The following is a 14,166-nucleotide window of genomic DNA, read 5'->3' as shown; positions in this document are numbered from 1 at the left end:
TGGAATTACTGAAGGTGCTAACGGGCAGCTGCAGTAGCAAGACAGGTCGAAGAATGGACCTTTGACCTTGTTGACAGGCGCAAAATTGAAGTCATTGACATGCCTAGCATTGGAGACCTGGATCAAGACTTCGAAGCCATCTCACTGATCACGTCTTGGCTCGCGGATTCGTACCGAGAGGGACAATACGTCAACGCTGTCCTGTTCCTTTATTCAATCACAGACGACACATTCGCATACCAATCACGACGGGCCCTCGGAATACTGAAAAGGCTATGTGGCGAGAGCTGTCTCAGAGATGTGGTTCTCATCCCACCAAAGTGGGACCAATCCGCGGATGAAAAGCAGGACGTTGCCAGTGACAGAGCTCCGTGGGAAGTGGATATTGACCGCAATGACATGCTCATGGCTGGTGTTAGGATAAAGCGGTGTCCAAGCAGCAAGGAGTCCGCACTCGCTATCATTAGTTCCTGCATCGAGACCTCTCGGGTCGTCAGGTTCCAAATCCAGCGTGAGGTGGTAGATCAGGGCTGTGAGCTGGCAACTACCACAGTCGGCAACCAGTTGAGGGTGGACTTGGTCCGAAGACAAGATGAACTTAGGCAAGAACGGCTTGCACTGATAGCTAAAGGACCTCCGGAGGGCACGGCCACGATGGGCGCGGAACGTGAAGAGACGAAAGCCATCGATCGTCGCCTCGAAGAGAATACCAGGTTGACTAGACGCATTAAAAAGGCAGTGAGCTCATTGCACACACAAGAACGTGGACTCGAACCAAGGGTACTGGGCTCAAGCCAACCAAGACCACCTGTATCACGATTACCCCCTATGCTTGGGAACTTCCAGTCGTTGACATTGGCAAAAGACACACCCTCTAGGGAACAGAGTCTGCACCGAGCTCGCGATCCCCTGAGCGAAGCTGTCGCAACAGGCAGTCTAAGCTTCCTGCAGATGATACTAGAGCGGGACTTCGCAACAATTGCCATAGGGTCATGGGAATGGCTGACTGAGCTGGAACAGCTGGGCTACACCAAGAGTGAGGTCGCCGAACTGCTCCTGGAGCAGAGAAATGACCAGCTCTCGATTGTCTTCGCTCCATGGATATTGGAAGATCGTTCTCCTAGAATCAAATTTCATGTAACCGGCTGTGTGCATGACGGAGGCTGCCATTCACCCGCGATTCCACTCGAAGTCAACCCTTGTCCTGCGGATGCTGCCCGAAACTTGCGACGTGAGACTGCCTCGCTTTGTGGTCTCGGTGGTGTAATTCCTTCATCCCAGGAGAAGGATTGGTGGAAAACACTCGCTAAGTTCCCAGATTCCTCAACCGCTGTAATTCACTACCAGAGCCTTGCAACGGACGTTTCGGTCTTGACTCGATACCTGGCTACTGCTATGCGCCGGGTCTGTACTGCACTGAACATCGTCCAAGACGCCAAGGCATGTTGCAACAGGTTCACGGTGCTCGTTCAAAAGCCCCGCTCAGAAGTCATCACCATGCGTACAATCAATTTCAGCGACGCTGTGTGGTTCTCCCATGTTCTGGCGGAGATCAACAGAGGCCTCTATGCTGCTTCTTTGACTCGATGCCAAAGCACCGCCCGGGCGATACTGGATGATCTTGGCATGCCGGTTACGAATTCAGGAGGGCCTAGTGTATTCGATGTACTACATGACTGTGCGCTCGCCGTGCAGTTCTTGTCGCTTGGCCTCGTTTCGTATCTCCAAGCTCATATCGGCAAGCTCGAGTCTTTCTTCTTGGAAGCGAAGCTCGCAAACATCAAGCTTCTGGGCTCAACATCATACGGTTCCTCGAAAGGCTCTATAAGTGCGGCACTCCGGCGATTTACATGTCTAGACGACATGACAAGTTTTCCAGTCTTGATATTCACTCGAACTAGCACAACACTCGCAGATAGCTCACCACAGTTGGACTTGCTCGCAAAACCAGAAGACCTTCTTGACACCTGGGGTCCCGGGGAAATGATCCGAGAACCAGAAGACGGCGAGACTCGTTTCCGGGCACTGACAGTACGAGGTGGTATAATTCATCCTTCATCCGGAACAACCTTCCACTGGAGGAGGCTTGAGAGCCATGCGAGCGCGATTGACGAAGAATCGTTCGCCATGAATTAGCCAATTCGCATCGGTGCAGCTTTACACGTTGATGCATCGTGTACAAAGCACGAGCAGTACTGGATTCAGTTGTGCCAAATCCACACTCGGCCTTTAGGGACGACTCCCGCACGTATGCGTCAGCAAGGCTTAGAGTATGGCGCGCAAGCAGGCCAGTTTGGTTTGGCAACTTTCAATCTGGTCCTGGAGAAGGTTCCAGGTGTCTCACTGAAGGACGTAATGCTTGAGCGATTGCGGATAGGCCTGGATTTTGCAAGCTTTCTAGCCGCTCCGTTCGGACTCCAGGTCAGCTTCTGCTCCGGACTGGCAAGAAGGGTTCGGATCAGGGACATGCTTGCCGAGCTCCTACCAGTGTACGTCAAGCGCACAATGTCTTCGTCAGAACACTGGTCCACCCCGAAAAGGAAGTACAATATCGTCAGTGTACTTTCGAGCAGCGGCACAAAAGTTCTGACTAAGTGTCTTCGACGTATGCACAAGTTGGACCATGCATGCTTCCAGTACTTGTGGGCTTTGACGTTCGAACTCGTTTCGTCAATGAAGAGCACCGGTTTTGATATTGCGGATGTGACCTTTGCAGTGGCCATCATTCCAAGTGCACCGGAAGAGCCTTTGAACCGCGTTGTCTTCAACGCTTCTGGTCCTAACTACTGGACACGAGCGCTGCGCGACACTGACACTTGTGCAACATTCGCGTACTTCACACTATCCTGCCTGCAGGTGGATGGCAAAGGCTGCCGAAGAACGGAGTCTTGCTGGCATCGCAGAGTCCTACTCCTTGAGACAGAAGTTTTGCGTAATACGAGTGGGCATAGGCCAAAGGATGTATCAGAACCTTGGAATTTGGCCGACGGAGAGTCTTATCGCCTGGGTAGTCCGGATGCAGATGCTCAAATTGGCATCCTGGTACACGTGGTACGCCCACAGCCAAATGAGTGTCCGAGGCTAGTAGTTCGAACAAGCCTGACTCCGTTATGGGTTTGGAAGAGACTTGCGCAAAAGCGGCATCTGCATCTTCAAGAGAGACAAGGACCTTCGGATTCCGTGCTCCCTGCGTTCATGACCAGCGCTGAGGACACGACGTTCTCGTTTTCGTAGTTTTTTAAGGAAATGAGATCAGAAATGGTCTCATCAGCCGGTGCCATTTGCCGTCTTCGACCAATGCTTCAAGATCTTTAAGAGCAGACTGCCATCGTCCGGGAGGTGTTGCAAGTGCGAGCGCCCTGCTTTGATTCAAATGAAAGTCTGGTCCAGCTTGTGATGTAGCTCAAGTAGAACAGGAATGACCAAAATGAATAGCTTTGAACACGGTCGCGTGTGAAAACGTGAAGTGAATTGACGGGCTGAGACGACTCAGACACTACGCTAATCTTCATTTGCAAGCGGTGGATCTCTGAGACGACAACCTCTCCAACTTCAAGTTCACTTGCGACCATCAGACACAGTTGCAATACAACACCTCACGATTTCGATACTTACAGTACAAACCTTGGCTTACCCATACTCTGGCTCCTCTATCACCAACGCACTCCGCGACGAACGCAGCGACCTCACGACGACCTCGAACTGGACACAACCTCTCCACATCCAGCGCAGGAGGCGCGCGTGAAGACGTGACAAGATGTCGGTGTGGAACCCAGAGAACGTGACCGACGTCGCAGAGTCGGTCGGTATCGCGTCGCTGAATCGCGAGGTGGCAGAGCATCTGGCAAGAGACGTGGAATACCGCATAAGTCAGGTGTTGGAAGAGGCGCTCAAGTTCATGCGACATGCGAAACGGACGACCCTTATAACCCAGGACATATCACAAGCATTGCGACTGCTGGATGTAGAACCTCTGTATGGCTACGAGTCTACGCGACCGCTGCGGTTCGGCGAGGCTTCCATAGGGCCTGGACAGCCGCTGTTCTACGTTGAGGATGAGGAGGTTGATTTCGAGAAGCTCATCAATGCGCCGCTTCCCAAAGTGCCGCGCGAGATCAGCTTCACTGCACACTGGCTGGCCGTGGAAGGCGTGCAGCCGAGCATACCACAGAATCCGACACAAGCAGACCAGCGGAATCAAGAGCTAGCAACCAAAGGGCAGAATGCGAACACACTGGCAGCTGTCAGCGGTAACGACAACGTCCAGGTCAAGCCGCTCGTGAAGCATGTGCTTTCCAAGGAGCTTCAACTCTATTTCGACCGCATATGCAGCGCCATCATGGACGAGACCAACGACGAGTACCGGGCTGCGGCGTTCGCATCATTACAGACAGATCCTGGCCTGCACCAGCTGATACCTTACTTCATCCAATTCGTGGCTGACAGGGTCACGCATCACCTCAAATCGCTCTTCATCCTCACACAAAGCATGCAGCTCATAGCCGCACTACTGGAGAATCCGAGCCTCTACATCGCACCGTACATCCCCTCTGTCATCCCCTCGGTACTCACATGCTTGGTAGGCAAGCATCTGGGACCAAGCAACGCCGGAGACATCCACTACTCATTACGAGACTACGCCAGCAGCTTACTCTCCAGCATTGCACGAAAATACGGCTCGAGCTCATCAACACTCAAACCGCGCATAGCACGCTCGTGTTTGAAACAGTTCCTCGACTCCCACAAGCCATACGGCTCACACTACGGCGCCGTCCTGGGCCTCACGATGATCGCAGGCTCAGCCGGTGTCCGATCCCTCATCCTCCCCAACCTCAAAGCGTACGACGCCCATTTATCAGAAGGCATCAAAGACGACGCCAAGCGAGCCGATGCCGAGAAAGTCGTCGAAGCCATCATGCGAGCCCTCAATACTCTGGAGGAAGATTACGTCGGCGCAGTCCAAGCGAACGGTCATCCGGAAGGCGAGACGCTGAAGGAACGACTCGTGGAGGCTTTGGGAGAGGTTATCGGCACGAAGGTCTACGAGAGTGGAAGGCACACTTTGATCAACGCGGTGTTGGAACGAGACCTTGCTGTCTAGCGGGCGCAAGGGTTGCAGTTCGATGATACGTTGAGTCAGGATAGCGAGGACTTGGTTGTGATTCGATGAGGATAAAAAAACGACTGGGAGTGTTTTGACATCTTAGCGAGGCGTTCGGGGTTCGGTGCGATGAGGAGCAGAGGTCCTCGACAGCGAGGAAGATTGTGTCTAAAAGTCGACATTGCTACCGAGATCGAAAAAGAGCGATGTAGAAAGTGAACATTACTTTAAAATCCCCGAAAACTACCTCTCTATCAAAGAAAAGATCCCACCCAGCCCCATTAAAATCCCCTACTCATACTTCCCCGGCGTAACCGGCACAGCATAAGGATTGCCCCCATCAACCACAACCCCCTTAGCCTTACAAACCCGATAATCATGCCCCTTGAGCAAATGCACCATAACCTTCGGCAACTTAAGCCCCAACAAAATCCCCACGCCCCCAAACCTCGTAATCGGACACAGCTGGCTATCATTCGGACGCTGCGCATAACTCTCATCAACCAACTGCTCAATCCGATCCTCGTTCCCGCCGTACGGCGACGCGAGGTGCAGTTCATACGCGAGCAGATCATTCAGCATATTGTGCATCACGACGGGGACGGCGGCGTACACGTCCGGGACGTAGTTCTGGCTATACGAGGCGACGTCCCCGAGGGCGTAGACGCGGTCGCCGGCGAGGTCGCACCGCATGGTGGCGTTGTTGGTGAGGATGTAGCCGCGGTCGTCTTTAAGGTAGGAGGGGGCGTAGTCGGAGTTGGGCGCGACGCCGGTGCACGCGACGTAGACGTCGGCGATCAGCTGGGTGTCGTCGGAGAGGTCGATGCGCGTGGCGCCGGTTTGGTCGAACCATTCCTGGGCGCGCAGGACGCGGACGTTGTGTTTGACCTCGACGCCGAGTTTGGCGAGGAGTTTTTCCGCTTTGAGGCCGACGGAGGCGTTGCCGATGCCGGGGAGGCAGCGGTCGCCGCCGGTGATGAGGATGATTTGTTTGGGGGTCTTGATGCGGCGGCGGAAGGGGAAGTGGCGGGTGTGGTTGAGGAAGGTGGCAAGTTGGCCGGCGACTTCGACGCCGGACGTGCCGCCGCCGCAGATGACGATGGATTTGGCTTGCGAGACTTGGGTGTGGAAGCGGTTGAGGGCGTCGGCGGTTTCGAGGTGCGGGCCGTGGAGCGAGAGGAGGTCGCTGTGGGCGGAGGTGCCGGTGCACATGATCAGGGCGTGGTAGTCGAGGGTTTGGATGCGGTTGAGGGAGGAGCCCGGGCCGGCGTTGGCGTCGAGGGATTTGGAGTTGCGGCGCGGGAGGAGGATGGAGCAGCGCTTCTGGGCTTCGAAGTTGAAGCATTCGATCTTGACGGTGCGGTCGTCTGGGTTGACGTTGAGGGCTTTGCCTTGGATGAGGGTCCAGTCGAGGTCTTTGTGGCGGGCGAAGCCGGGCTCGATGGCGATGAAGGTGTCTTCATGTTTGAGGAGGCCGCCTTTGACGAGGGCGCGTGGGGCGCCGATGTTCCAGTAGATGTGGGTGGAGGGGGAGATGATGATGAGGCGGTAGTTCGGGGCGGTGGAGGTGGTGCGCAGGCGGTGGAGGGTGTAGTCGAGGAAGTGATGGGCGCAGGAGAGACCACCGAATGAAGCGCCTAGGATGATGATGTTGAGTGGCTCTGGTCCTGGCCCTGCTGGCAATCGATCGGTGAGACCAGAGATGGACGTCTCGGTTGGGTCTCGATTGTGTTCAATCTGCTGAGGCGACTTTGGGCCTGCCGTTGGCGTGGGTAGCTTCTCATTCTCGTGCTGCTGCGCCTGTGGAGGTTGTGGTGCGCCTGTTGGCGGTGGAGGTCCTGCAGAGGGATTGCTCATCGTGACGCCTGAACAACTTCGGAGAGGGATGTAGCAAGACAGTCTCCAGGGGACTGCTGGCCTTGATAGAACGATAGACAGTACACCTTGGCATTGTCCGGAAGCAGTGACAACAAAGAGACATTGAGAGTTGCTTACTTTTGCGGTAATGCAAGGAGGAATGCGGAAAGTTGAATAACATTCCTTTGTCAATATCCCACCGAAAGCATTCCTTGCTGCAGTCCCAATTGCTCGTCACCTATTACGCCATCGCCTGCTCAATATCAATTGCACGAAGATACCGCTCACACATGGGTATCTAAACATTTTGCTCCCCCTCAATCAACCTCGCTTTTCTATGCTGACCATGACCCCATTACAACGCTAAAGTTCAGTGTCACGCCTATAGCTCCATGCTTAAGCGCGATCAATCGTATTTTGTCGTAAGAATCGTAACCAGAAGTGTCCATCGAAAAGGATAGGAAGACAGGTCGTTTACCACGCCCTGAAGCTCACAATATCCGCATCCTTCTTCCTCTCGGCAGCCATGGCGGCCTCGATATCTGCCTGGGTCATGACCTTAGCTGGCGGGGTCTGGCAGGGTGTAGATGTTCCACTTGCGCAAGACCTCTCGCTTGGAGGTTGTGACGTTGCTCGTACAAAGCCTTGGAAGATGTTGCCCAGCACGCTGGATGACGACGGTCTCGACATCTCAGGTCGTTGCGAGAAGACTGTGCTGAGGCTGTTCGGTCGTGGAGATGTTTGTGCTGTGGCAGATTGTTGCTGGAGTCTTGCCAACCTCTTGGCTGCCTCTGCGGCCTCTCGCTCTTCGAAGTACTGTGCTGGGATGGTGTCGACGGGGAACATTGTTGCGGTGTCGTTCAGCTGTCGCGTGGTCTCGAGAGTTTTTCCGTGTGGCTTAGTCTCGAAATTCTGCTCTTGCTCATGTGATGGCAGTAACGATGGCTACGCTTCGGACAGCGAGGCAGCAGACGGGAATTATCAAGCAGCGCTGGTGTCGCACGCGACTTGTCCCGTCGTAGGTGACGTCGGGTTGTGGTGGTGGCGGTCGCTTTGCCGGTTCTGCGGAAGGGTGTGGTAGGATGTACTTTGTACTTTGTAATCGCCGGCTGTCCGGTGCGCGAGAAGGATGTCGAATGCGGCAAGAAGCAAGCAACTTGGCAGGAACGCTGATCGAGCAGGACAAAGGCGGTGGTTTATGTGAGTGAATGCCAGCGACAGGAGACAGTTCACTTCAGCGAGGAGAGTGCGAGAGGGTGGTTTGGAGCAGAATATTTGGATGAGAAAGGAGGGTCAACGGTGAGATTTGCTGCTCGCGCGTCGGCCTTTCGCTGAATTTCTTGCCGTGGAGCGTTGGTGCAGAATCGCCCCTTCCGATTGGTGCCCAGATTCGGGCGGGGCCTGAGATGCGCTAGTGCTCGGCAGTTCTAGACCTCCCACTCCGACCGCCGACTTCTTCTCGTTTTACGTTGGGCTATGTAATGTAACAGAACCAGCAGTCTCGCCAGCAGGAGAACTTTCCACGCCGCAGGACTGCAGAATACCGCAGCATCTTGTGCTACGATGCAGTCGCCACGGCCAAGACGACTCGTATCAGCTCACACCGCTACACCCGGAACCGGATACGTCGGTAGCTGAGGCAACATCATCACTCTTGGCCGTAACTGTGAGGGATCATCCTGATACGTCTCGCGAAACCGGTTTCGTCTGAGGCAGGAACAGGACAAATAGCTGGCTCGCTGTTAAAAGAGATACATCAAGACGTCTGCCCTTCGCCAATGAGCCGCTGTGACCAATGTACCTGTTTCGCGGTGACACTATCACAGTCGCAAGACCTCAAGGTAGCATTTTGGATACGGACATTTCGTCTCGCTGGGATATGGTTGGCACCTTGTCCTTCGTCGGCGAGGTTACACGCATGGACCGATCTAATTCAACATTTTGTTAAATACGGGAAATCGTCAGCACCAGCAATGCGAGAGGCGAAAGACTTCTATTCTGAGCTTCACCAATGGCTTCACTACCTCTCCTTATCATACATTCCAAACTCTTCTTCGATAGCGAGCCCTTTCTTCCACCATCATGATCTATGACGGAGGATGGTGAGGCTTGTGGTGATGCTTGTGCAGACAATGCGTCTGATGACAGGACGAGATGAAGCCAATGATGGCGAAAATGAACCCGCTGAACAGAGCCTCGATGACTTGTCGCTCTTCAATCTGACTCTCAGACCTCACGTGTACGAGCTGCGCGGCCGCCGCTGTTTCGGGGACAGTCAGCACAATTCGCAAGGATTTGATCAATTCGCTCTCACCTGCGAACTGCTGGTCACTGAACGCAGGAATGAGCAGCTCAGTCTGGTTGTTTCTCGTGGAGTAGGTGTTCAGCTCGGCAGCCAGGAGCTGAGCATCGTTTGCCGAGAGCTTGGCAAGTTCTCGCGCAGTGATATTCTTCTCATCATCGCTCTCGAGGTCATAGCCAGTCTTCGCGATTTGATCTTGGATCAACATGATGTTGGCCGTTTCGGCGTTCCTCTGGGCCAACGCGAAGTCATCGTCTGGTTTGATGTTGAGGACGTTTCTTGGTGCTGCGAGGGCGAGACTCGTTCCCGCGCAAGCGAAGAGTAAGACTTGGGGGAGATGCATGTTCGGCAAGACAGGCTCAGTGATTTCAAGGCCGAAGATGATGTGAGAGCAGACTCGTTGTTCAGAACAAGAAGATCTTTGGATTTGCTTTCGGCCCTCTTATGAGAACCAGCACCCTCTTTCGTCGTCATTCTCCTTCTGACATCTTTTGCAGGTACTGACGGCGTAACATCAGCATCATATATATGGCAACCCCACAGCCTAGAACTCACAGCTCAGGTGCTACTAGGTTGCAAAGAGTTGGGATAGATGCCGATCCGCACTCAATTCCAGCACACTCTACCATTGCGCAAAGAACCATTTGCTGCAAATCGACTGCATGGAGCGATCTCGTTACTGGACTACGACGGTGCCATACTTCCTATATCTCCCCTCTCAAGAGCTGGATCGATAATGGACAGCTCATGAAGCAACTTCCCGGGGACGGCACCCAAGACCTGGGACAAACGATGCTGGACTCCACCTCAACCGTACCACACTATTTGGTTTCAGAATGACATTAAAGTGGAATGTAATTGTACAGTAAATTGAAATGTGGAGCCCAATCCCAAGTGGGCACTAATCGAAGTCTTCTCATAGCCACGAGAGGAGAATGCGGGCAGTTACCACAAGGGTCCAGTAGAAATGCCAGAATTGAGGCGCTCTCGCTTCGATGAGCGCGCCAGCATCCGCGCCCTCAGCTGCCTCGTCCTCGAACACCGCGAGCTCGGACCTCTCCGCATTCGCCTGCGCCTTTGCAGCAACTTGCTTCTTTACCGCAGCGGCCGCGGCTATCCAAGACGAAGTGATTAGTCTCAATGCCCAGGCATCGCCAGCTTGGGCTGTCTTGCTTACCGCTGAACTGCTGGGTCGAAAAAGCAGGGACGAGCAGATCGGTACGATTGTGGTTGACAGACCACTTGTTCATCTCGCCCGCGAGTAGTTGGGCGTCGTCTGGTGAAAGCTTCGCGACGTCTTCTTCGGCGAGCTCTTGCTTGCTGCTGAGGTCGTATCCGGTCTTGGCGATGGTGTCTTTGATCAAGACGACGTTGGCAGCCTGGACGTCTCGCGTGGAGAGCATTTCGCGGCTATCTTAGTTTTCGGGGGTCGGGTTGCTCAACGCAACGGTGGAGAGAGCGCTCATGAGAGCGAATGCCTTGGTGAAGTGCATGCTTGCGAAGAAAAGGTGGGTGATTGAGTTGGTGGGCGAATGTCAAGGTATGTTGATCGAATTGGGTCTTTGAGACTGCTTCTTTTCGCCCCTTATATCTCTTCTCCAATGCCTCTATCCTGCTTGCCTCTCCACATACCTAACCTCATTTTCAAAGTCAATGATGATATGACTCTCCTGGAATACCGTCGAAAACATCGAAAACGGCTGTGTCGGAAGCTGATTTATATGAGAGAAAAGTGCGGAGGTATCACGAGGCTTTGCGGATGCTCATTGAGGACGACAGACGGTCGACACAACATCAAGAGAGTAAGCTTTGACCCTTGGCTCTCAATATAACGAGGCTGAAACGTACCAGCGAGCCATACGATCTACCAAATTCATAGCTCAGAGCTGGTGAATCGAACCCATCGATCTCGAGGAGCTCGAAGGAGGGACCATAGCTGCTCTCTGCATCAGGCGAGCCCAGAACCTCAAAACACAGCTGACATTTCATCTCGGGAACTTGCACATTGGACGCAGATAACGAGGCCTCCATCTTCCCGAACCTCGCTCTATTGTTTCCTTTCTTGAGCTTCCCACGCCGCAGACACCAGAACCCTCTTCTTTGCTTCGTCTTCGACGTCCTTGTCCCACGTCTCTGGAATGTACTTCCTCATTACATCCTGAACATACTCCTGCGGCATACCTTTCGCTATGGCGTCTTGAATACCTTGATTCATACGGTAGATGTACTCCTTTTTCGGCTGGCCAGTTTGGAGGTTCTTCCGATCGATATATACCAGAGCCTCTACCTGCTGTGCCTTCCTCTCTGCAAATTCTGAAGTTGCATCCGGCCAGAAGGACACAACAACGACCACTTTCGTATGTCGATCCGGTACGCCTTCTCTGCTATCCAGAACTGCTTCGTCCGCGGGTTTTATGGAGTAGAGAAAACCGAATGTCTCCGCTTCTGAGTCTTGCTCGATGTTCGCAGACCCCGTCTCACTGATGAACCAGCGGCATCCTTTGAGTTTTGCCAGTCCGATGGCTTTCGATGTTGGACAGCGCTGTCGCATTTGGTGTTCCCAGAGGTTTGAGCCGTAGGCGAAGTAGAATGTTGAGTCTTGGGATTGGATGGGATCGGTCATGGTGAAACAAACTCAAATATTTCTGTCAAAGGACTAGAGTATCTATTCGACGATATGTGAGATTGCGGTCTTGGGCAAGGTTTCTTGACTATCTGTTGACTCGCTCCTACCCTTGCACAATAAGGTGAAGTCGCTACCAACTCGCGCCATCGGTCCCAAATGTACGCCTTGTGTGAGGATCGATACGCCGACATAACACAGCCTTTGTCTGCTCAAGATGCTCTCATCCACCACTTGTCTTTCCATCGAGAATCTTCCAGTCTGACTCCAATCCATCTTCATGCCACACTTTAACAAGATCAGATCCAACCCTGCCCCCATAGCCCTCCGATCCTCCATCTAACACCGAAGGCACAAGCATCTCTCCCAGATCAACTCTCTGCTCAAATCTTCCGCATCTACATCACTCAACCATCAGTCCTGTCCCTCCTGAAAAAGACGTAACCCTCACCTCAAGACCGCTCCTCTGGTGTATGAATCATCCCATTATACCAAACCGCGTCATAGTTGTCGTTGTTGGACACTTCGAAGTCCACGTCTGGGTCTGGATATGGGTGGACAAAGGGCGCGGCGAGGGTCATGCCGGCGAGGATGCTGAGCAGGGTGAGGGTGGTGGAGAAGTGCATTTTGGTGGTGGCGGTGGCGGTGGTTGTTGTTGGTGTGTGTGGTGTGAGGATGTCTCGTGAAGGGTTGATAGTTGGGTTTTTGTGAGATTTGGGATTTTAATGATGTTGCGGATTTTTGACTACGATCTCTGATTTTTGCGCTTGGAGATCGTTGTGCGAAGCTTGTGAGCAAGTCACACGGATTAGACGAAAGCTATATGGTCATAGACAGAGCATCCGATTGGGAGCAGCGGAAGGTGGAGTTGCACGAATCACGCTGCCAAGGATGGTCATTGCAGCCATATCTCCTCAAAAGCCAGCTCTTCAGACTCGATCTCTGAGCTCACTGATGTCACAATGCTCTCATACCTCTACATCATAAGTTCTCCAAGCTCTCACTCATCCGCCTCCCCCGGCTTCCAAACAACCGATCCAATCTTCCCACCATCAACGCTGAGCACCTGCCCATGCGTACTCCCACTAAACCTCTCACTCGCCAGAAACACAAACGTCCTCGCAACATCCTTCACAGCCGGCGGTTTCGCCATCCCCACCGTAGCTTCACACTCCTCCCACCTCCACTCCTTGCCATACCTCTCGCATTCCTCCTTGAACCGACTCGTGTCAACAGCGCCGGGAGCCACGGCATTGACTCTCGCTTTGCGATAGATCTTCGGGACATCCTTCGCAAGACTCCGCAGCAAGCCATATTGCACGGCAGCTTTACCAGCTGCGTAAGCCGCCATGGTCCTCACACCGAACGTGCCAGACTGCGAGCCCATAAGGATGAGGTTGACATTTCGCAGCTTCGCCGCTTTGACAGGGTTCTGCAGAGCGGATCGGATTCCACGCAGCCAACGCTGAGCTGTAAGAAAAGTGCCGTTGATATTCACGTTGAACACATTCTGCCAAACCGCCGGGTCCGCGTCGCAGATACTCTCCGTTTGGGGCAGGGAAGATAGATCGATGGATGCTAGAGCGATGCAGACTTCCACGGGTCCGGAGTCCTTTTCGGTTTCGGTGAATGCTGCGTCGATGCTTTCGGCTTGGCTGATGTCTGCTGGGTAGAGGCGGAGATTTCCTAGCTTGTTGACGGGGATGCGCGAGGTTGCTTCGGGGAGGTCAACGACGGAGACGATGGAGCCTGCTGCGAGGAAGGCGTCGGCTACAACGCGGCCGATGAGACCGCAGCCGCCGGTGATGAGGACGTGGATGTCTTCTAGGCCGAGGGAGAGGTCGAAGGAGGAGGGTTGTGGATTTGATGGGGCGGATGTTTCTTGGGACATGTTGCCTTCGTTCGAGATTTGCTCGTTTTGTTCTGTGATGCCAACTTGCTGATGTCGATGGAACGCGGTTGAGGTTGAGTTAAGGTTACCCTGCATGAGGCAATACCTTCCCAAGAGGGAAGGAGCCGTGTTGTGCCTGGGGATCACGTGAGTGCCAAGAAGGCCACATCTTCTGAATTCACAGTCCTTGTAGATACCTGCTCCCGTAATCAATCATCTATGAAGGCCTAATAACCGCTGCACAACAGGTTATGAGCCCGGCGCTCAAGATTGATTCAACCATACTCATTTGATTATCTCTGATTGAGAATCCACAGTACCCTTGTCCTTGTATCTACCTGATCCACCTTGTTCTGCTATGGAGACCCAAACAAGCGAGAAATCTATCAAGT

The 14,166-nt window shown here is 53.5% G+C and overlaps 8 protein-coding genes across 8 annotated transcripts; 2 read left to right on the top strand and 6 right to left on the bottom strand.

The window, feature by feature from the left end:
- Window positions 1-99: 99 nt before the first annotated feature.
- On the top strand, window positions 100-2,136 carry M409DRAFT_57316 (uncharacterized protein; the record flags this gene model as incomplete). Its single annotated transcript, XM_033813594.1, has 1 exon — window positions 100-2,136. The coding sequence occupies one exon, from the start codon at window positions 100-102 to the stop codon at window positions 2,134-2,136; it is 2,037 nt and encodes a 678-aa protein (XP_033664297.1).
- Window positions 2,137-3,757: 1,621 nt separating this feature from the next.
- On the top strand, window positions 3,758-5,101 carry M409DRAFT_68379 (uncharacterized protein; the record flags this gene model as incomplete). Its single annotated transcript, XM_033817812.1, has 1 exon — window positions 3,758-5,101. The coding sequence occupies one exon, from the start codon at window positions 3,758-3,760 to the stop codon at window positions 5,099-5,101; it is 1,344 nt and encodes a 447-aa protein (XP_033664296.1).
- A 291-nt stretch (window positions 5,102-5,392) lies between these two features.
- M409DRAFT_68378 (uncharacterized protein) lies at window positions 5,393-6,958 on the bottom strand (the record flags this gene model as incomplete). The annotated part of the gene is made up of 2 exons (XM_033817811.1): window positions 5,393-6,768; window positions 6,799-6,958. 2 exons carry the CDS (start codon window positions 6,956-6,958, stop codon window positions 5,393-5,395), a joined length of 1,536 nt encoding a protein of 511 aa, XP_033664295.1.
- A 474-nt stretch (window positions 6,959-7,432) lies between these two features.
- On the bottom strand, window positions 7,433-7,804 carry M409DRAFT_26022 (uncharacterized protein; the record flags this gene model as incomplete). The annotated part of the gene is made up of 1 exon (XM_033807925.1): window positions 7,433-7,804. One exon carries the CDS (start codon window positions 7,802-7,804, stop codon window positions 7,433-7,435), a length of 372 nt encoding a protein of 123 aa, XP_033664294.1.
- Window positions 7,805-9,045: 1,241 nt separating this feature from the next.
- Window positions 9,046-9,603, bottom strand: M409DRAFT_57313 (uncharacterized protein; the record flags this gene model as incomplete). The annotated part of the gene is made up of 2 exons (XM_033813593.1): window positions 9,046-9,218; window positions 9,273-9,603. 2 exons carry the CDS (start codon window positions 9,601-9,603, stop codon window positions 9,046-9,048), a joined length of 504 nt encoding a protein of 167 aa, XP_033664293.1.
- Window positions 9,604-10,176: 573 nt separating this feature from the next.
- M409DRAFT_57312 (uncharacterized protein) lies at window positions 10,177-10,663 on the bottom strand (the record flags this gene model as incomplete). The annotated part of the gene is made up of 2 exons (XM_033813592.1): window positions 10,177-10,373; window positions 10,438-10,663. The coding sequence occupies 2 exons, from the start codon at window positions 10,661-10,663 to the stop codon at window positions 10,177-10,179; spliced, it is 423 nt and encodes a 140-aa protein (XP_033664292.1).
- A 728-nt stretch (window positions 10,664-11,391) lies between these two features.
- M409DRAFT_33169 (uncharacterized protein) lies at window positions 11,392-11,847 on the bottom strand (the record flags this gene model as incomplete). The annotated part of the gene is made up of 1 exon (XM_033810279.1): window positions 11,392-11,847. A coding segment is annotated over one exon (456 nt), but the record flags the coding sequence as incomplete, so codon positions are not given.
- A 1,036-nt stretch (window positions 11,848-12,883) lies between these two features.
- Window positions 12,884-13,774, bottom strand: M409DRAFT_26018 (uncharacterized protein; the record flags this gene model as incomplete). The annotated part of the gene is made up of 1 exon (XM_033807924.1): window positions 12,884-13,774. One exon carries the CDS (start codon window positions 13,772-13,774, stop codon window positions 12,884-12,886), a length of 891 nt encoding a protein of 296 aa, XP_033664290.1.
- Between the last annotated feature and the right edge of the window lie 392 nt (window positions 13,775-14,166).

Source organism: Zasmidium cellare, assembly GCF_010093935.1.
Source record: "Zasmidium cellare ATCC 36951 unplaced genomic scaffold M409scaffold_30, whole genome shotgun sequence".
In the NCBI taxonomy this organism is placed as follows: Eukaryota; Fungi; Ascomycota; class Dothideomycetes; order Mycosphaerellales; family Mycosphaerellaceae; genus Zasmidium; species Zasmidium cellare.
This window is presented reverse-complemented; position numbering and strand designations above follow the sequence as displayed.